This window comes from Canis aureus, chromosome 3, assembly GCF_053574225.1.
Source record: "Canis aureus isolate CA01 chromosome 3, VMU_Caureus_v.1.0, whole genome shotgun sequence".
Classification (NCBI taxonomy): Eukaryota; Metazoa; Chordata; class Mammalia; order Carnivora; family Canidae; genus Canis; species Canis aureus.
Genome location: NC_135613.1, coordinates 55,274,928 through 55,297,586, shown reverse-complemented (window position 1 = coordinate 55,297,586; position 22,659 = coordinate 55,274,928). Strand labels below are relative to the sequence as shown.

The 22,659-nt window shown below is 52.4% G+C and overlaps 1 protein-coding gene across 2 annotated transcripts in view; it reads right to left on the bottom strand.

Annotated features, from left to right (window-relative positions):
• The window catches only part of STX8 (syntaxin 8), a 256,396-nt gene continuing 233,737 nt past the window's right edge, over positions 1-22,659 (bottom strand). For both annotated transcript variants that reach the window (XM_077892656.1, XM_077892659.1), the window contains one exon: positions 1-176. In XM_077892656.1, the coding sequence (XP_077748782.1) occupies positions 2-176 (175 nt within the window). In that variant the 3' untranslated portion in view covers position 1. The remainder of the gene's footprint in view (positions 177-22,659) is intronic.

Sequence of the window (22,659 nt, the reverse complement as noted above, 5' to 3'; positions counted from 1 at the left end):
TTCAGAGCTTTGGGGAGGGATTTATTGAGAGCAGTTTCATGTACACTGGGGTGCTGGGCTTTTCTCCATCACCGGCAGGTGTCACAGCTGGCGGTCCCCTTGCTGTCACTAGTTGGTGGGCCAGACTGCCACGACCACGATAGCCACGAGCAGCAATAAAATCACCATGATCATCCCTGGAAAACAGAAGCACAAGAGACTGCTTTAGCGATTCATGATGAAGGGCAGCGTGCAGCCTCTCAACCCCCTTTACAGGGGACGGCGGATGTGGTTCTGCAGCGTGTCCATGGGTCCTCTAAACCTGTGGGTTGTGTTCCTGTGTGTGTGTGTGTGCGCGCGCGCACGCGCGTGCGTGTTCTCAGCAGCCCCGGGGTGCTGGTGCAGAGGCAGGGGCTCTAGGGACGCTGAACGGTTTCAGCCTCTCCACCTGGAGAGCTCTGCCAGCAAAGTGCCAGCAAGGCTGGGGGTGCTGGAGGTGCTGGGTGAGGAGGGGCCTGCACACTCTGTCCCTGGCTCTGCCCTCTGTGCGCAGCTCAGCTCTGTTTTCAGTTTGCCTTGAGGAAACACCAATAAAGCAAAGGGCTTTAGGGTCGGCAAGGAAATGTTAAATCTAGAATCCATTTTCTCCACTGCATACGAGGTTTTGCCTTTTCTTCTTTTTTTTTTTTAAAGATTTTATTTATTTATTTATTCATGATAATCACAGAGAGAGAGAGAGAGAGAGAGAGAGAGAGGGGCAGAGACACAGGCAGAGGGAGAAGCAGGCTCCATGCAGGGAGCCCGACGTGGGATTTGATCCCGGGTCTCCAGGATCGTGCCCCGGGCCAAAGGCAGGCGCCAAACCGCTGCGCCACCCAGGGATCCCTGCCTTTTCTTCTTGAGTCCAAGATGCTTGTGTCACTCATCTGTAAAAATATCCAAAGGAGGGGCTCCTGGGGGGCTCAGTGGGTTAAGCATCTGCCTTCAGCTCAGGTCATGATCCCAGGGTCCTGGGATTGAGTCCCATGTCGGGCTCCCTGCAGGGAGCCTGCTTCTCCCTCTCCCTCTGTCCCTCTCCTCCGCTCATTCTCTCTTTCTGTCTCAAATAAATAAAATCTTTTTTAAAATTAAAAAAAAAATTTAAAATTTAAAAATTAAAAAAAAAATCCAATGGAGAGACTCCTGCAAAGTCAGCACTCAATAAACATTTGCTGTGTCAAGGGTCCCTGAGCTACTGAGGCCCTGAGGGGGAAGCAAGATGTTCACAGGGTAAAGCACACGGATGCGTCAAGGAAGTAACAGGTGAGTCAGACAGGTAGGATCACGTGGCTCTTGGGCCCCCAGGGCTGCCCAGCTCAGACTGAGAAGCTGTTTTCTGGAAGGTCGGTCCCAGGGGTTCTAATCCCTATGCTCCTACAGGAAGCCGCTAACACATTATGGATCCTATTGACCAGATACCTACTGGCCACGTGGGGCTCTTTCCATTTCCATGAATTAATATCAAATAAAATTAAGAGCTCAGCTTTTCTCTTCTACTAACCATGCTGTGAGTGCTCAAGAGCTCCCTGTGGCCAGCGGCTACTAGGCTGGACAGAGAAAACAGATGAGCTTTCCTTCATCGCCACGGAAAGTTCTACTGGACAGAAGGGGCAGAAGGTCCGGACCTGGGATGACCTCACCTGCTCCTGCACCCCCACTTTCCACGATGGCTCCTGGGTAGGGACTCAATGTCCGCTGGTGAACAGATGGATGAATGGTTAGGCAGCGTGTCCTTGACACTCACCCTACATCCGACAGCTTCCCACACTGGGAGTCAGTTTTGTTAAGTGATATTTTTCTGGGAAACTGCCTGTTTTTTCTGAGCCTTCAGAAATACTGGCACAGGGGCATCTGGGTGGCTCAGCGGCTGAGCATCTGCCTTCAGCTCAGGTTGTGATCCCGGGGTCCTGGGATCGAGTCCCACATCGGGCTCCCCGCAGGGTGCCTGCTTCTCCCTCTGCCTGTGTCTCTGCCTCTCTCTGTATCTCTCATGAATAAATAAATAAAATCTTAAAAAAAAAAAAAAAGAAAAAGACAAAGGAGATATGACACACTGTGGTCTGCAAAGCCTGTGCTATTTACTATTGGTGTTTCAGAGAAGTCTGCAGATCCCTGCTCTCCATCATCGTGGCTGGTGACGACCCAGCTGCAGCCTGGGTTCATCCATGGGGGGTCTGGTCTCCACTTCTTTCCTCTGGGGATTTCTTCTCTTCCTGGTAAATTCGGCTACATGTCAGCAGTTTAGAAGCAGGGCTGTGGGGATCCCTGGGTGGCACAGCGGTTTGGCGCCTGCCTTTGGCCCAGGGCGCGATCCTGGAGACCCAGGATCGAATCCCACATCGGGCTCCTGGTGCGTGGAGCCTGCTTCTCCCTCTGCCTGTGTCTCTGCCTCTCTCTCTTTCTCTCTGTGTGACTATCATAAATAAATAAAAATAAATAAATAAATAAATAGTACTACTAATTTAAAAAAAAAAAAAAGAAGCAGGGCTGTGATACTTTATCTCACAATTCAGGGGCAACTGCTAGCTGTCCAGGGTGCAGGCTAATAACCCCAAAGATAAAAGGGAGGCCTGGGTGCTAAGGAAAGTCAGGAGATGAGGTGTTTCTGGAAGAGGTTCTGTTGCCAGCTGCTCATGCAGGATCGGAGCTGGGAGAACCCTTACGGCTGAGAGGCTCGCTGTGCAGTAGGGGTTCTGGACTGGGTGTGGCCGGGGGGAGAGGGGAGGCCCAAGGAGAGGTCGACACAAGTGACCCTGAGATTCACATGGGGGGGGTGGCAAGCACAGCGGAACAAGAGGTGGGAGCCAGGAGCTGGAGGGCAGAGACCAGCTGGGAAGAAGAAACCACACACACATCCGAGGGAAGGGGCCTCCGGGCACCAGGGGTTACCACCAGCCCCGTAAAATGGGGCCACTGCACTGTGCCCACCTGGCGCCCACTCTGCCCAATCCGTTCCCCACAAATGAGCTGGAATGGAAACCAGATCGGGTGACTGTGTGTGTTGCACACTCTCAGATGGCTCAACTGAAATCCAGACTCTTTACGGGGTGGGGGTGGAGGGCTCTCACGGGTCCTGCAGAATCTGGGACCCCTGCTACCCCTGCAGCCACCCTCTGCACCTGGGAGCCAGCCATCGGCCTTCAGTTTGCTCAGTGAGCCATGCTTCCTCCTGCCTCCTCCCTCCTCCCTATGGAGTTTATCCAGAACAGAGCCTCACTCGCAGAAGAGACACGGCACATCTGATTGATTGATCGATTGATAGATGATAGACAGATATGAATGAAGCAATGTAGTGACTATCTGGAAGGGACAAGAAGAACCAATAAGAAAGACAAAGAAGAATCAACCAAGAAGGAGAAGGTGAGAATGTGTATCAAGGAAGCTAAAGGAGGAGAAGATCCAAGAGGCGGTCAGCACCCATCGACAAACACCGCGCGGATGCCAGGAGCCCAGACAGAGGCTCCTAGGGGGGGTGTCCTTTACTGGGACAGTTTTAGAGATGGGTGGCTGGGCCTCCTGGAACTACCACCAATACAACGATTCCTCCGTAAGCTGATCATTATTGTATCATAGAAACTGTGAGTCGCACAAGCCATGCTGGGCAGAGGTGACACAGGGCACCTCAGTACCCATGAAAACCAAAAATGCACTTTGCTCCTGACACCACAGAGAGAGGGAATACTTTGCTGTTGTTGTTATTTTAGAGACGTAAGGTCTTTATTGGGGAGAGAGAGCATGAGTGGGGGAGGGGCAGAGGAAGAAGCAGGCTCCCCACTGAGCAGGGAGCCCGATGCGGGGACTCAATCCCAGGACCCCTGGATGATGACATGAGCCGAAGGCAGATGCTTCGCCAACTGAGCCCCCAGGCGCCCTGAGAGAGACAGTACTCCGATGTAATGTGGTCAACGGGGTTCCCGTCCAGAGATGGAAGGGGACAGTGACAAATACATCTTTTATATTTTCAACCCTTTCACAGCAAACAGGGGCCCTCTGGCTGCAACATTTTCACCAGGTTTCAGTAAACCGGTGTGTGCAGATGATCAGAGTCAGGAAGTCATCTCAAGGTGGCCGGTGACAGTGACAAGTTGAAGGCCAGCCCTGCCTGTTGGGTTCTCCTGGTCAAAGAGCAGGTGTTTACATACCTCACCACATAGCAATGCTTCTCTCAGAGAGTCTGGCCTCCCTAGAGTGTGCCCACACTCTGGCACCTTCCTTGAATGGAGCCTCTCTTCCCTGAAGATGTTCTGGGAAGAGTGACCAAGGCTCGTTCTAAAGCCAGGGAGGGCTAAGCCGTGCCGTGCACAGAATCCGTGCGTGTGCCGGGGTCTCTCTGTCCTTGGGGAGGGAAAGCTCTGACCTGAAGCCCAGGAGCCAGACCTGGAATCCAGCTGGGACTGACCCCTCCTGTACCTCTTCCTCTTTCTCTGCACCAGCGAGGCCTGTCCAGCGGGGACCCTGGTCCCCAACACGATGTGAGGCTTATCAGAGATGGGGCGACCAGGCTCCTTTGGGCTGAAAAACTGGGATACAGAGTCTCTTTTCTTTCCTTCTTTTTAAAAATTTAGTATTCCTGAGAGACACACAGAGAGAGGCAGAGACACAGGCAGAGGGAGAAGCAGGCTCCATGCAGGGAGCCCGATGTGGGACTCGATTCCAGGACCCCGGGGTCACATCCTGAGCCCAAGGCAGATGCTCAACCACTGAGCCACCCAGGTGCCCCTCTTTTCCACGTTTTATGGTGGAAAACTGTCAACAGATACAAAAGTGGGCGGAAGAGCCTAATGCACCACGATGCACAAGGGTGGATTCGTGGCCCGTCTAGTTTTACCTGTGCCTTCACCTGTGCCCTGTCCCCAGCCTATTCTTTGGAAGTTAACCCCGAGACAGACTTCCTCTTCCCCTACTTCAGTGAGGATCGCTCAAGGAGAAGGCATCATTAAAACAAAAAAAGTCACCACCACACATGAGCACGGACGATTGGCTTTTTCTTAAAGCCAGGGCCGGGGAAGAGCCTCCGGCCCGAGGCACAGGGAAGTGGCTCCAGCCTAGAGGCCTCGCAGGAGGCAGGAGACCACAGCCGAGGCCGCGAGGCCACGGGAAGAAGGGGGAATGGTATTCAGTCACGTGCAGAAGAGAGAACTTCTTTCTTTTGCCTCCGAACAGCGCTCAAGCCTCGGGGGTCTGCTCATCCATCCCCCAGCTAAGGAAATGTTTGACATTTCACAACGAGGAAAGACAGTTGAGCTCCTGGGAAGCTGCCAACTTCTCAGACAATGAAGGCTCTCTGTCCCCACCCGCGGCCCGGAGACACCTGGCGAGGCTGCGGGCCTCAGGACCCTGCCCTCCGGCTCCGCTCAGCCCTGGGCGCCGGGGTGCTGGCACCTGGCGAGGCTGGGCGTCCCTCCCCACAGCCACGGGCCCCTCGCAGGGCCGGCACGGGGCGCCCGGGTCACGGGAGTGGAAAAGAGTGGCCATTTCCTCTGGTCAGCTTACCAGATGGGTATTACTCAACCACTTAGAGTATTTACAAGTCCAGCTCATGGCAATTAAAAAAAGATGTAAGAAAACAAACTCCTTTTTCAGACTGGAGAGGGACATGAGACACAGTCTCTCCAGAACAGTGTTTGTTGTGTTTTCTGAAGATTGTTTATCTGGATTAATGGTTTATGTTTTTTCCAGGGAAACACTGGGAATCAGCAAATTAATGGAGGCTGTGCTGCTGATGTGTCTGCCACAGTTGAGCATATAGGTAGCAGCTCTCAGGGCTTATGGAGGAGGGAGGAGGGAGGGGAAGAGGTGCAAAGGAGGCAGGGGAGGAGGAAGGAGAAAGGGAGGGGAGGAGGGAGGGAAGGGAGAAGAAGGAGGGGAGGAGGGAGGGGAGGCAGGAGGGGGCAGGGGATAAAGGAGGGGAAGAGGAGAGAGAGAAGGGAGGAGGAAGGGAAGGAAGAGCAGGGGATGAAGAGGAGGAGGAGGGAAGGGAGGAAGAGAAAGGGAGGAAGAAGAGGGGAAGGGGAAGAGGAGGAGGGGAATGAGGGAGGGGAGGAAGAGGGAAGGGAAGAAGGGGAGGAAGGGAATGGGAGAGGGGAGGGGAGGAGAAGGAATATGGACTCTAGCTTTTTTTGAGAGAGCAGATGTCAGCACAGACCATGGCCCCCTCAGCCCCCAGCTATAGGGGATGCAGAGCTAAGCACAGTGGGAATGGAGGGGTCAGAGCCAGTGGAGGGTGGAGGGTGAGGAATGGGAGGGATGGGGAAGTAGGGTAGGAGGGGTGAGGGAGGGGTGAGGGATGGGAGGGTGGAGGGGTGATGGGGTGGAGGGTGAGGGGTGGGGGGAGGGCGGTAGAGGGGTGGGAGTGTGATGGGGTGGGGGGTGACAGGGTAGGAGGGCGGAGGATGGAGGGTGGCAGGCAGGGGATGCTAAGAGCACTGTTATCTGATGGGGTTTTGTCCCAGCAAAGCTGCCTGGGTGGTGGGGACTGCCCACCCCCCCCAACACCCCCCCCTTCCACAAGGTTCTGCACCGGAACGTGGGCTGTTGGGCACTAGGGCCTGAGGAAGCTCCGGGCAGCCATGGGGGGCTTGGGGCAGCCGTGTGGGGAGACCTGGGGCAGCCGTGGGGGTGGGGGGCTCCGGGCAGCCGTAGGATAGCTGCGTGTTTTTCCAGTTGTGCCTACAGGTGACATTTGCTCACGCATTAACCGCCCGCTCTCAGGGATCAGACCGATTTCTTGAGGCACCTCGGGAGCCCAGGTGGGGAGTACTCCGAGAGGAGACCAAACCGGAATATTTGTTTTCAAAAGTTTATGTAAATGTTCCCTTTAATCCCATTACTGGGCAAGCAGGCTAAGAAAAACGAAGCCGGCCAGCAGAGAAGGTGAACCGTATTCACACGTGGATTCTGGGAGTGGAGGGCGGCAGGAGGCGGGTGCCCTTGGGACCCCAGCCGGGGGCGCAGGATGGGCCCAGCAACCTCCCTCCCACCAGCCTGGAAGGTACTGCAGGTACCGCCTGGGGAGAGGGGCAGGGGCCGCCCCCCCGCCCCCCCCCCCCCAGTTCTGCCAACAGTGCTTTCGTTAAAAAAACTGAGCAAAAGTCTTCTCTGTTCTTTTGACTTTGGTTCTGTTCTTACATGGGGCAGCTCTGGGGGCTGATCCCCTCAACAGACCTCATGTCCCCCCTGCTGCTTTCACCCTCTGCCCTGGATCACCCTCTGCAGGGCGATGGCCTGGGACGCTCCCAGAGCCAGGCCAGTGCTCTTAAATGATCGTCTTCCTCCCTTACGTGCCTGTAGGATTTATTAATAGTCCTTCCCTTAGGGCAGAGGATCTCCCGCCACAGGGATCATACAGACTGATGTGGGGCCACGCGCCGTGGTTCTGGGGAGTCTGGGAGACCTGAGTACAAATCTGCGGGCATTGGGAGAGTTCGGGTCCACCGCCTGTACAAGCCCCGAAATACCGACTTCTAGGAGTGCGGTGAGGATGCGGTGATAATGAAGTGCATGAGGCTCCCAGAGCGAATGTGGCGCTCCAGAAACAGCAGTGACGATGACAGTGACGACCCTTGCGTGCACAGCGGGTCCCCGAGAGAGCCAGGCTCACGGCCTGACAACAGAAATAGGATGTCATTCACTACCCAGGAGAGAAGGGGGAGGAGCAGAACCAGAGGGGACCCCTGGGTGGCAACCCATTCAGAAACTGGAGCCTAGTTCCAGCCACGGCCCAGCCATGGTGACGGGTGTCCAGGAAAGTTTGCAAGTTCAGGGTGGAATGTCTGGCAGCCTCTGTTTGGGTCATTAGCCACAGGAAGGGCTGGGTGAAGACTGGAGGCGGTGGGAAGGCAAGCAGAGCCAGCAGACCCAGCCGAGGGGACGCCAGGTGACAGGAGTGCCACGGTCCCGGGGTGTGGGCCCCACGTGGGAGGCATGGTCAGAGCCGGGGCAGTGCAGGGGCCGGGGTCACAGGTAGGAGGAGGAGGGCAGAGCAAACTCCAGGGGAAAGCTGAGGGGGCTCTGAGGCCATGCCTGGCCCTGGAGCACGGTTAGCTCTGGGTGGGGACGCTGGGCACTCGAGCGGGGCCAGCACCAATCATCTCCATCACATCGATGCATGGAGTCAACGGCAGCATGAGAACAGAAGTGACGATTAAGAGCTGTGGTCATGCTGCTACGTGTACATGTACTCAGAACGTTCTACACATAAATCCTGTGCTGTTCTCACCAGACGTCAGTGGGGCTGGCAAAGCAACAATTTCCCTTGATCTGTGGGTAAGGAGATGGGGTCTCAGAGGTTGGTCCCACCTTGACCTTGGGAGAGCCCCAGGAAGGCCGCAGGCCAACAGCAGGCTCTGGGCTGATGGCCACGTTTCCTGGGAGGGGGTGCTGCAGGGGCTGGGCCTGGCCAGGGAGCGTGCTCAGGAGGGGACACGACCCAGGCAGGCCACCGAGGGTGACCGGGGGGCGGTAGGAGGCTGTGTCTGTGACGCCAAGTGACAGACCCCTCAAAGAAACACACGAGAAGGCAAAAGATCAGCCTAGAATTGGTGTGTGGTTTGATTCTGATCAAAAACAACAAAAACTTAGATGAAACATCTTAACGTTGCTTTGGCTATGATGTCACCCTGAGTGTGTCTGTCTCTGCCTCTGGATGGGATTCCAGCCCAGGGACAGGTGCGGCCCCGGGCTCTTGCTAGCCTAGGTGAAGAGGGCAGTGACACTTGTGCATGCCAGTGCCCTCGGGGCTGCCGCGAGAGCGACAGCATACCAGGCCCATGTGACCAAATTCTGGTCCGTCTGGAAAGGACAAGCTTCCTGAGGGTGGGAACTGTGTTCTCCTCTGGAGTGGCTCTAGAAGGGGCAAGCCTGCCCCCCCCACTCCCCGAGGGATCTGTGCTGAGGTGATGCAGGGAGGAGAGACGGGCCACCCTTGTCACACTGCCCTCTGAAGGCCCAGGCCCCATCTGGGGACAATCCATCTCCCGGGTCCCCGGGCTGCCACCCCATCTTGACGCAGATGACAGGCAAGGTTCAGCATCCACAGAGGAGCTGGAGGAAAGATGCTTGGCGTCCACAGAGAAGCTGGAAGAAAGTCAACCCTGGAGAGAAGGCAGGGATGGGGGAGGGGGAGGATGCTGTGGGGAGACATCTGGGGGCCAGAGAGAGTGAGCAGTCCTGGCAGGAAGCAGGAATTGGGAAGGTGGCTTGACAGCAGTGGGGGATGGGACAAAAGAGAGGGGCTTGTCTAGAAACAGGAAATTGGAAGGAATTACGGCTGCCAGAGCCCAGCGGATGCAGGCCTAGGGAAAGGCAGGCTCCTGGGCTCTGGGCTCCAGGGACCTGCCTCCCTGGGCATCGATCGGGTGGCTCTGTCATGGCCACGAGGGCCCCACAAGGCCAACACCTGACCGTCTGTCGGTGGAGGACCAGACACGACAGCACATCTCACCAGCGAGGGCAAATCATGTTGTGACCAGGCAGTCAAGGCCTGTGGGTCAAGCAGTCGCAGTGGGCGGCTGGCCCTGGGCACCGCCCAGGATAAAGTGTGCCCAAGCGCAATCAGATTTCACCACCCAGGACCCACCGTGAGTTGGGTCCAACGGGTGCAAAGACATGCATGTGGCTCTTCGTGGGCCTCCTGGTCCTCTCCCGAAGAGAGGCAGAAATCACCCCATCCCTGGCTCTGCAAAACAAACCGAAAATGCTCTGCAGCTGATAGGGCTCCTCGGAGGGAGTGTGCAAAAGCTTGGCCTTACTATTGCTTCCTGCGCAGAAAGTGCTGACTAGTTTCAAGGCCCCATCTGTGCTCTTAAAGTGTTACTCATTTCCCTTCCCCGAAGGACGTTCAGGCCAGCAAATCACCGCAGCTCAACGGCAGAGCTCGATTCTAAATAGACGAGCCTCCCTATCGGCAATCAGAACCAGCTTGTTATGAGTTGTCAAGTCAATAATTTAGTGCTAGTTGTCTGGTGCATCAATATTTGCTGAGAAATATCCCCTCCCTCTGTCACGCGTTACCCCTGGGAGTGTGAGCCTGTCTGGAATCTGGCAGAAATTCAAGTGTCTCTGAAAAGACCGTCAGGAACTCGGTTATGGATATCTTGTTTTGACAATTCCCTCTTGACTAAGTGTCAAAAGATTTCTGGATGGCTCCAGTCAGGCTATGGATTCACCATCACGAACCCCTTCGTTTGTGCTGTTTGCACTGGAAAGCGTCACCTGGCATCAATTAGGGATACCGGGCGAGGCGACAGGAGGGAGCCACTGCCAAAGTTCTAAGTCAGGTACAGAAAGGCAGGGCACGGAGGCATGGCCGGCAGCACGCATTGCCTTCTCAATGCGTCAGATGCTTGGCCTTCTGATTTTATTTTTTTAAACCAAATCATTTGACCAATATGCAGAAGCCCACTGGGAGGTATATTTGGACCGAGGCTCTGAGTTCCAAACCCCAGAGCACCATCTTCCTGGGAGGTGGGGTGGAGGCAGCAGCTAGATGTCTGTTCAACTTGACCCTGCCACATACACAGCTGACGGGCCCAGCAGCAGAGCCTGCGTGAGGCCAACGGACCTCTCTTTCCCAGGAATTGTGAAGTTTGGACCTAGTAGAGTTGGGGCTGTTGCCGTAATGGTGATGCTCTACAGGGGCGGCCAACGAAACAGGCCCGGGGGGGGGGGGGGTCCCAGGATGTGCCTTGGTTCCAACTCTTCCTGGTTCAATTACTGCTTGGATTCTTGCCAGTCACCCGATGTTGTTAACACAAATGACACATTCTTTAGCCTAAATGAGCCAGGGTCCTTTCCTCTGACTTGTAACCGAGACCTTTCAGTAAAGAGGTCACCAGCAAAAATAACTATTTGTCTCCAGTTATTTGGGAAAACGTAAGAGCAACACATGGATGGTTTCGCTTTACTATACATCTCGTTGAAAGAGCAATGAGGGCGCTATTCCTGGGGGACGTGCAAGCTTGTGTCGCATCCCTCCTTACTTGGAGGGGGCTGGGGTCCCGTCGAAATCATTCACCAGCAAGAGATCTCAGACACTCTTTTGCAGTCATGCCTCCAATTATGTCACGAATATTCTTGGGGTAACACTACAGGTGCTGTCCTAAAGAGTCAAAGGGAACAGGAGAGACGCTCAGGCTCTAGGGGAAGAGGTACTCCGAGCAGAGATTGGGGCAGGAGAGCCCCCCATCCTGTAAGCAAGAACACCTTGGATGGGGTGAGCAAGTGGCTTGGCCCCTTCCCCTTGGGGATCCCTAGCTCCCCAGAGCACGCCGTGTAGGGGCCCATCAAGCGTGTGGGTCATGCAGGTCCCAGGTAGATGCGCATTGTTCTGGCCACCATGGTGCTGCTAACAAGAGCCACATGTGCCACCATGAGTGGTCCAGGCACTTCGTATATGCCTCGCACACTGCATATCGAGGTGCTCAGACAGTGTCCCGTCACCAAGGAAACAGGAAGTCCCCGTTCCTGATGTGGTTAGGAAAGGAAAAACAACACTGATAGCCTCTGGATTCTCCATCTCTGTGGTGGATTTTGATTTACTCAACGAATACCGACTGAGCACCTACAAGTACCAGGCACTGTTCTTCTCGTCCCTAGAGACATGGCAGTGAACAAAAAGACAAAAATTCCCCGCCCACATTGTGTTGCTATTTGTGTGTGTGGGGTGTGCGTGCATGCACATGAGCCTGCACGCCTGCTGGCTTGGGGGGGGGGTACAGTGGGTGTAGAGAGACAAAAACCCCAAGTAAGTAAATCACACAGCATTCTAGAAGGTGCAAAGTGCCGCAGAGAACAAAGCTTCTCTCTTCCCTCTTCCCATGGTGGCTCCAAGGCACAGATCCCCCCTCCCTCGAGTTCTAGGGGCACCAGCAGGAGGGAGTGCTAATATTTTCCAGAAACCCACCATCCCACATTAGGATCTGGAAACATATTGCGGGTAAGATTAGGGTGCCTTCCTACGTGGCACCAGGAAACTGCCATCCATGAACGTTAATAATACGGAAGGTCAGTAATAACACATTACGGCAGCCGGTTGGAATGACGACGGGTGATGTAATGACAAGTGCAAACAGAAAGGGGACTTATTATGGAGCGCAGAAAAAGGCGGGCTGGCAGGGAAGAACTTGTCAGTGGGTCCCCGGCACTTTCCAGGACAGGGCACCCTGCTCAGCAGACACTGGGAGCCGCGTTGTCTTGGGGGGGGCAGGGGGGACGTGTGGTTTAGCACATGGTCTTCTCAGACGGTGGCGATTCCTCATGTGGCCCTGTTGTGACAGCTCTGTGCCCAAATGAATAGTGTGCTTCGAAAACCAATGGCTTTTGGGGTGCCTGGGTGGCTCAGTGGTTGAGCATCTGCCTTCCGCTCAGGTCGTGTCAGGCTCCCTGCTCAGTGGGGAGCCGGCTTCTCCTTCTCCTGCTCCCCCTGCTTGTGCTCTTTCTTTCTCCATCAGTAAATAAAATATCAAAAAGAAGCCCCAAAACAGGTGGCTGTTGTCTTTTTTTGGGGGTGCGTTTCACTTAATAGTAGCACTGCCCCCCCGCTTGCTGTAATCTGACCTGTAAAAGCCAGGTTCTGGTGGCAGGAGGAGGAAGAGGGAGTAGTAGATGCCAGATGTCTCCTGAAGTTTGGAAGAATCAGGGTGAATTCATTGTAGGGGGATTGCTAGTAGATTTTCTGGTGCTTCGGGTGGACAGCCACTCTGTCAACCCAGAGAGCACATCTGCCTGCACCCCCGTCCCCCAAGCCAGAATTTCTTCGGCCTCCAAGGTGACATGGGCCATGTACAACCAGCCTCTCTCTCAGAGAAGAAACGTGAGCGGTTAAGAGCTGGGGGAGAAAGGAGGGATAAGGGCTGGCGAGGGCAGCCCGACATGGTCTTTTCATTTGAAGAGTGGAGTCTTTTCCCAAATAGCCAGAACATATGTCATGATCACTTGGCTTGGCCTGTGAGCCTATCCCTGTCATCCAGGCAGAAATATGAGCTCCAAGGGTCACCCATGCTTGCAAATGGTCATGAGGAAGTGACGTGAAGCTCTCTGACCCACTAACTCCCAGTGCCATGTGTGTCACTTCTTGACTGTGCAGCCAAGTGACAGGGGTGTATGAATCCAAGGTCCCCCTCTCTGAGAGGCCACCCAGCGTAGTGATGGGAACTGCAGCGTGGGCTGAACAATCATACACCTGCATTCACACCATGGCTCTGCCGTCTGGGTAAGGGACCCCACCTCTGAGCCTAAAATTGGGGGAATACTAGCCCTCGCACCACAGTTGCCATGCAGACGAGACGAGGTAGGAGGCTCAGTGACGAGCATACTACCTAACATGTGGCACATTGTCAGCTGTCATTGGCTGCCATTATTCCTGCTGGAGACTGTTCTGGCTACAAGAGTGGCCTTCACAATCTGCACCCTGGACAGAAGATGCTCCAGTCTGCACCCTGTCTGTGAGGCCCTCTGCACATCAATGCTGCTGCATCCTCTTACCGCACAGCACCAGAAAGAGGGGGATGCCTGGGGAGCGCGGGACCACCCTTCCTTACGTTCCAAACACCCTCTCATGAACACAGATTTTAAAATTTAGGCTCATGCAAAATTCCCCAACAATGTGTATGCCCAGATATATGAAAAGACCCATATTAAGAGCACTTCCAAAAAATGCGGTTTATATTTGCCCATAGAAGGGACCAGAGTGCACCGATGGTCTCCTGTTTGGGCCCTGGGGCCCTCACTCAAGGATATGGCTAGAGTGAGATGCTTGGCTGCAGGGACAGGGTAAATGTCCTCCGGCACGCCGGCATCACAAGACAGATGGAGTAAAAACAAAAGAGACACCCAGAAGCTGCCTGGCACCAGGTCTTATGAAATGGGTCTCTTACCAGAAGCAGCACTGGAGGGACACCTGGGTGGCTCAGTGGTTGAGCATCTGCCTTTGGCTCAGGGCGTGATCCTGGAGTCCCAGGATCGAGTCCCACATCCGGCTTCCTGCATGGAGCCTGCTTCTCCCTCTGCCTGTGTCTCTGCCTCTCTCTGTGTCTCAAGAATAAATAAATAAAATATTAAAAAAAAAAAAAAAAGAAGAAGAAGAAGCAGCAGCATTGGAGCTCGCAGTTCGATCTGGGAAATGTGCAGGAGCAACCGGGCCAGGTAGGCCACGGAACCCTCACCCCAAACACAGGGTGTGCTGCAGGTGTTTGCACACCGTGGAGCGGAGTGGCCTCTTCCCTCGTCAGGGGAACCTGCAGTGACGCCAGCTCCATTCATACTATTCTTGAACACTTTTTCCCAGCCCCAGAGACGTCCTTCCACGGCCAGTAAATCATCCATGGATCCATATAAATCGACCTTTGTGGTGGGGGCAGGGGAGGTTGCCACTTTCAGAGTGCTCCTGAGTGAAAACCTGGACCAAGAACTGGTGCTTCCAAAACCCTTGTGGCTCTGAGACACAGATTCAATGATGCCACTGATGAGCCAGATGAAAATAAATGGATGAGACCCCAAGCCAGATGTTCTAGAATAGAGCCAACCTAAAAACGGTTAAGCAAGGATTTTATTGGTGAGAAGGATGAACAGAGAGATGTCTGAGGCCCAAGGATCCAGAGCAGAAAGTAAGGGAGACCTGTCTGGGGTGACTTCCTTAAGAAACGGGGTTTATGTCACTTTTGGGGATAAGGCAACCCAGATGGAAGTCTTCTCTCTCTTCCCCCAAGGGTGGTCAGTGTGGAAGAGGCTTCATGAGAACCTAACGATACAGTCAGAGAAAGGCATCTTGATGATACAACTCAGTGTCCTGGGTCCCCCCTTAGCTTGTCCAAGCGAACACCAGATATCTGTGCCACATACCAGGCCCAAAATATACCTGCCTCTTGGATGCTCGCTGTTGGCACAAGTAAGAAAAGGTGCTTGAGGATCCTATTACAACCATATCATCATCTTCTCCATATCCAGTCTTTTGGAAACGAGAAGAGACAATCCAAAAATGTCAGACTTGGCGTTGAAATATTTGTTGACTTGCACTGAACTTGGTCTGTCAGATAATTTCAGAAATCATTGCAAGGCAAAATAGCCAAGTTGAATTATGACACGTTCCCAATACGAGGATCCAGTTTTCCCACCTTGGCCGCTCCCTCTCAGCACTCCACGATCTCTCACACCTCCGTGCCTTGGCACGGGTTGCTCGCACTGCTCCAGAGCCCTCCGCGGCTTCCACACACCCAGTGTGCAGACACTGGCTTTTGGCCTCAGCTCAAAAACGCTCCCTCCCCAGTGACACCTCCTTTCCTGAGCCCACAGCATCCTGGGACTGCTTTTCCTTGGCTTTTTCTGTATCCTGAACACATATGTTACAGAAAATTAGCTCATTACCTGGGTAAATTAGCAACTGATTGGGTTCATGGATGACCTTCGCTGATCATTTGTAAGTTCTTTTTTTTTTTTAAGATTTTTAATTTATTTATTAGAGAGAGGGTGAGCAAGAGCAAGAGTGGGGGTGGGGTGAGGGTGGGGAGAGACAGAGGGAGAGGGAAAAGCAGGCTCCCAGAGGAGCAGGGAGCCCAAGGCAGGACTCTATCCCAGGACCTGGGGATCATGACCTGAGCCGAAGGCAGACGCTTGACTGAGCCCCCCAGGTGCCCCCATCTATAAATTCTTGAGAGCTGGAGAGGACAGACCATGTACTGACATGACTCTGTCTCTACAGTGTTATCCACAGGTGCCCAGCATGAATGTCATATAACATACGCTTACTGTAGTGTGCACTTGTGTTTTGGTTGATTGGAAAGCAGCTCATCGTTTAGACTCAAATATCTATTGCCTGTGTATTAAGAGTCCGTGGTGTGGATTTCAAATGACATTTGGTGATAATTAATGTGGAGATATTCTAGTAGCTGGAACAGTATTTGGCACATACTAAGTGCTCAGTGAATACGTGCTGAATGAATGAATGAAAGGAAGAGTATAAACTATCAATAAAACGGGTTATTATGGAGGGCTGGTTGTAAAGAACTGTAGGGGGACAGGAGTAAGTACAGCTGGTACTGCCAAACTCAAAATTAATATATTACCCATAAGTGGTTAATATCTGAACATAAAATGCGAGGAGAACATATTCTACAAATATCCTTCAAATAAATCAACAGAGTCACATTTCAGTGAAATGCTGGGATTTTACCAGATGCTCATGGGTTTCTTTTTAACACAATTTGGACTCAGTTTTCAGCAAACTGAAACTCTCCGTATTGAACAAATGACCCACATTTTATTGGTTCTCTGTAACTTTTTATCCTTCTTTATTTGCTATTCACAGCCATTTCTAAGGAGGAAATCATCAAAAGTCACCTAACAACGGAGATGCGCTGTGTTGGTGTTTGGAGCAGTGTTGCTCCTGTGTGATCACTGGTGTGTCAGGACCGCCTGGGGGGTGGTTAGAAATGCAGCTTCCAGGCCCCGCCTTACACCTGCTGAGTCCAGACCTCTGGAAGTAGGGCCCAGGAAGCGGGGTGTCACCGAGCCCTCTGTGCGATCCTTCTGGCGCTAACATCTGAGAACATTTCAGAAGGTAGAATCAGAAGTTCTCCAGCCCGTGAAGTAAAATGTCAACTGTTACCACGCTGGGAAGGGCTGTGCAGGGTCGGGGGTCCCCAGCCGGTAGGAGGGCCTCTATCCTGGGGGCAAAGCAGACACCCAGCGACTCCCCACTGATGACATGCAGCCTCGTGAGAAGAGGTGCAGCCTGGGGATGTGTCAGGTGCCCAAAACTCATATGCTGTCATGACCCCTCCCCCCATTTCCTCTCCACAGAGATACCTCTGTTCTGAGAAGGTCTCCGGGGCCACAGCAGCAGGTGGAATGGCCAACACTGCCTCGCTCTGAACACACAGCCTCGCACAACCATCTCCAGGGACGGCCAGACTTTCTACTCAGCCTCAGGTTGACCAGATGATCTGAGCCGCTAAGACCCTGTGACTCTCCTTCCTGACAGAAGCCTTGGGGAAGGCCCAAGACGGGAAGGAAGAAGCACCAGCGAGGCCAAGGACAGCAGGAAGGAGCTAGAATGATTGCAGCTTCGGCCGCGATCCGCTGGATGCAGACGGGCCGGCTGTGACACTCCCTTCCCCGCATCACAGGTCCTGATCTTGGACCACAGCCGCATCTCTAATGCATGGTGCATCCAAAGGAGGTGCTCGGTCATCACATGTGGCTCACCACGGCAGCCTGCCCTCCCAGAGGGTGTCCTGGAACCGGCCCTCTGCAGAGCTGGTTTCAAAGCCCGGGCAGCCCCTCTGCGAGCCGCCTTCCTCCGGCACGGTGGGTGAGGAAATGAGAGAGGGAATGTCTAATGATTGGTTCCTTATGGCCTTGCACATTCTTGGAGTATATTTTTTACGCTCGCTGGAACGCTTCTGCATTCTTGATAGCAGGACCGTAATATAAGTCCCTTCCTTTCAGAGCGCTGTCTTTTATTGACACACTAAAATATCCTCGGAGCAAGCCCTGCCTCCCCTCCTGCCTTCACCCCTCCTTCGCCGTGGCCGAGCTCCCCACGCCCGCCATGCCTTGTTCTCTTTCTAAGAATGCAATAAACATTTCAGCACGGTCTTTTCAATCCACATTATTTATAATATTCTGAACATCCATCGAGCCTGGCTAGAACGCTAAGTAATAAATCAAACTTAACAACAACAAAAAAGGCGAAGGCAGGGGGGTGGGGATCACCCCTTGGCGAGGCTAAAGCCTGAGCCGGTCCATTCCCCAAAGGGCTTAGTTATGTTAGGAAAAGTGAGATGGGGATGAGACTCAGGGTTTAGGATGACATGGAGGCAGGAACTCAAATCTATAGGCATAATCATAACTTTGTATAAATCTCAAACAAACCTACCTCTCAGGGGTGTCATGAGGATAAATGAGATACGTGGGAAGCACTCTGAGTGCCTCGAATAAAAGCAACTGGAGCCCAGTTCTCCTTGCTCAGTCCAAAAGGTCATCTGCTTGGAATGAAGAGGCTAAAAGCCCTCCTGCCCTCCTGGAGCTCCAGTCTTTGCTCATTAACATCCCCTCTTACAGGTTTGGAGGGGGGCAGGGCCCGGGCAGGTGGTGTGCTTCTGGCAGCCTGGCCATGGGACCCTCCTGCTCTGGGGGCCACCCTCAGGGCCCCCCTCCCTCCCGACCACCACTCCCCACCCCACCAGTGAGGACCAAGCCAGGCCACACACACAGCCAGAGGTCTCTCCAAGGAAGGATTCTGCTCCTTCCCCGGGGGGCGGTGGCGGGGATGGGGGAGGCGGAATTTGTCCCACACCCATACTGCATGGCGCTAGGCAGGTTTATACAGTCTGACTTTCTCCTCAAAGAGGCAGAATCTGGCCCAAGAGCTCGCTGATGATTTCAAAATTTATCTAAACAAACGTGGAGGCCAGCAGAGGCTCTTGGCTAATTGCATAATTGGCCTGAGGCCTCGCTGCCTTGGCGACTTCCCACTCCTTCCCAATCTTGCACTGGAAACCCAAGCTGCTCGGCCTGGCCACGGAGCGGGCGTGTGTTTACGTGGCTCGACCTCAACCTCGCGGCTCGGCGGGCGCGGAGCCTGGCATGCTCTGCAATCTGCTCTAAGTGGTCCCTTTAGACAGTTTCCGGGAGGAGAGGAGCTACTGCTATTCTGTCCTTGTTCAGGGGGGTACGAGCGCAAGACTGGAGTCACTGAGTCACGACCCACACGGTATCATCTGGGGAAATGACCGTAACCGGCTGGTCATGGGACTTCTCTGCAAGAAAGCAACTTTGCTTATTAACATGGTCAGACTTGCCAAAAAGTCGAGCTCCACCAGGCTGCCACTTTGCATGTGGACCTCATGTGGCCTTGTGAGAAGACTGATGGGCCTTCCGGTTCCGAGGTGTCATCTGCTTGCTACCCTGGGTAGCCATAACGTCGCAACCAATATTCTAGAAGGGATTTCATATCGGCTTTGTTGTGTTCATCCACTTCTACTGGTTAAGTGGCCCCCAAAGCCCCCCAAACTTATGGATGATATCCATATCTGCTTTAAAAAAAAGTCTTGGGGATCCCTGGGTGGCGCAGCGGTTTGGCGCCTGCCTTTGGCCCAGGGCGCGGTCCTGGAGACCCGGGATCGAATCCCACATCGGGCTCCCGGTGCATGGAGCCTGCTTCTCCCTCTGCCTGTGTCTCTGCCTCTCTCTCTCTCTGTGCGTGACTATCATTAAAAAAATAATAATAATAAAAATAAAAAAAATAAAAAAAAGTCTTGGAAAATACAACATTGTCTTTGTAATGTCCCTTGGTCATAAGGACCACCAGTGTTCGTTACATGACTACATAGGGACCACCGAAGTCTTTGTTACATCACTGCTACAGTTAGTGGTCTGTTTCCAGTGTCTGCTTCTTTTGCTTCTGATCACACAGACACCCTCTGTAGCTCCGGCCTATCAGGATTGAGTGGCTGCCCCAGACCTCTCGGGTCTCTTCCTCAGCAAGTGTCCACTCTCACGCCAGGCATCCACGGGGACCCCCTTCCCTTGGCTGTCACCTCCTAGGCCAGACTTTAATACCATCAGAGTTCCCCCATCACTAAATAGAGGGCTGGCCCACATGATGCCAGAGGAGCCACCGCTCTCTGCCTCTCTCATCTTCAACCACTTACACGCGCTCTTGTCTTGTCCTTACTCATATGGTGTCAGTGACGTGGAAGGAGCGGTTAAGCCCATGGCTTTAGAGCCAGACTGCCTGGGTTCAAATCCTGACTGGTCCACTTCCCAGCTGCAAGCTTCTTACCCTTTCTGGGCCTCACCCATAGAATGGGGATCATAGTAGTATGTATATTTGTTGGGTATGGTACCTATAACCCAGTCATGCTCAGTAAACATCTGCTTTTCCCATTACTAGGGCTTCACCAGGCATGTTTCATGGTGTGCCTATAGTCCCTTGAAATGGGCTCTTTGTTGACCTAGACTCTGGTTGAGGGCAAGCCCTGGCAGCTGCGGTTTTTACCTCATGATCCTACCCATTGAGCCATGGTGACTTGGGCACATAGAGGTGACCCAACCCATGGGCTGGCCAGCAGTTTCTGACTCAGCCCATGAAGCTGAGTTGAGTAGAAAGATTCTTTTCTCTTTTTGAACTAGGAAATAAGGAGCCATGCAGACTTGCTAGATGTCCTTAGGATAAATTCACCTTTTTTGGTCATGATATGAGTGGTTCTCTGTTCTCTGCTCCCCAGCTGAAAGATCTCCCAAAGAACAAAAGTTTAACACATATCTCATATATGCCACACTGCAGATATATTCACTTAAAAGGCAGATATTTTGATTAAAGGAATAAATTTCTAGTAGGGAAATTTTGGGTTATCTTCAAGATGGTTGGAAGGCTTTACTTTTAAAATTAAGACTTTTTAGGCCTTCAGTGAAATACCCAAGACATGCACAAAATTGGTTTTAGTCAATCCCCTTTAAATATCAACCCCTATTTCAAATCTAGATCCTACAACGTCCATAGGTTTAATTGGGACAAAAGTATTTTTTTTTTCTTAATTGACAGTTGACAGGATAAACGTCTTCAGGAATTAAGGTGACTATGGAGCAAAATTCCTTTCTGGTTAACTTCTTTGTCATTCTGGAGAATATCCCTACCACTTTTTCTCAAGTGAGGAGGCCTGGAGCTTTCTGGAACACAGGATGTGGGTGGAGGTAAAAGAGAAGAAACAGCTGGAAATAACAGCTGGTGAAGGTTAGTGAGGGCTCATGATGGGGTCTAAGGCTGAAGAAGACAGCCACTCATCCTCCATCCATCACTAACCCACTCTATGCCAGGTACCATGTTAGATGCTGGGAAGAGAATAATGGTCAAGATGGACATGATTCCTGGCCCCAAGGAGTTTACGTGCTAATGGGGGAGACAGACATTCAAATAATCACACAATGAAATAATTACAAATCATAGATAAATGTTAAGAAGGAGACAAAGTGCTATAATAAGAGGCACATTAATGGGTGGTCTAATGAAGGATCTAGTCACAGAAAAAGTGGGCAAAGACTATTCCAACTGGAGGGACTGGTAAGCACAGGACACTCAGGGACTTCATGGCATGGAAAGAAAGACACTGTGGCTGGAACTGGCCAATGAGGAGATAAATCAAGATGAGTTGGGTAAGAAAGCCATGGGCTAAGTTCTGCAGGGCCTTGGGGGTCACATTAAGGAGCTGGGTTTTATTCTGAGTACAAGGGAAGCCATTGCTAGGTTTAAGTAGGGAGTAGCAACATCTCATTTATGTTATATAGTCATTTATGCCACTGTGTGGAGACTGGATGGAAGGGTACAAGTCGAGTCAACAGGACCTTTCTGAGAGAACCAACATAGCACCCAGGTAAAAGAGTGGAATATGGTGGTGGCAGAGGAGATGCAGGGATTTGAAAGTTATTTTAGAAGAGAATTACCAGGGCTTCCTTTTGGATAAGTGGGCTGGGATGAAAGGAAACAAAATTTCTACCTTGAATAACTGGTTAATGAGGGGCCATTTACCAAAATGGAGAAAACAGGGGTTTCTGGATTTGCTACAGAGGGCTTGTGGTTGAGATCTTGAATAAGCATTTGGGTGTGCAATAGAAATCTGGAGCTCAGAAGACAAGTCTTGGATGGTATGGGAGTGATGGTAACAGATCAAAAGGCCAAAGAAGAGCTTTGGGGGGAAAGGTCACAGGAGAGGCAAAGCAGTAGGGATGGACGAGGAGCAGCAGGAGGAGCAGGTAAAGGCAGGTGATGGAGGGAGGGAACACAGAGCTTCAAGACTGGGGAGATGAGGGCCCAGGGTTGGTGGAGGGAGACTGAAGGGAGAAGTCTGGCTCTGTCACTACCTGCTGAACGCAGCGACAGCATCAACTACAGCCAGCACTTCTGAGGGTCTACTGTGAGCCAAGCCTTGTGCCCACTATTTCCGATACACCATTTCTACCACCATAACAGTCCTGCAAACTGGTATCACGATGACGAGGATGATGGGGACAATGACCATGATGATGACGATGATGACAATGATGGAACCCAAAGCTCAGAAAAGTTAAGCAATTTATCTAAGGTTTCACAGCTCACCAGTGTTGAGAACTGAACAAAGGTGTGACTAGCTCCAATGGTCAGAGTCCTGGAGACTGTGTATTAGTACAAATACTAACAACACACTTTCCAAGCCAACTTCTCTGTTTTCACAGCCAGCTGCCTTGTTCCAGGCAAGCAACTACGGACTTCTCACCATCTTCCTGCCACAGAACAATCCAGTGTTCCCCTCTCCCTTTAAGAACCCAAGTCAACCCCCTTCTTAACTGTCAACTCAAAGCCTAACCATATCTGTTCCTTGGTTTCCCTTCAAGAACTAGAAGAGACCAAATTATTGCTTGCAGATGATGTAGCACCTAACCTGGGTAACAAAATAACCCACAGAAAACATATCTGAGCTAAAGAGGCCAGTTAACAAATACACTAATAAACTCCAACCCCTGTCTTTTGAAGCAGTGATAAACAATAGCAAACACGATGAGAAAAGTTCATTAATAACTAAGCTAATGAACAGAGACTAATAGAATTAAGAAAAATGGGCAGGACTGATGTTTTGGAAGTCCTATAACTTTATGGAGGGCCATAAAGGG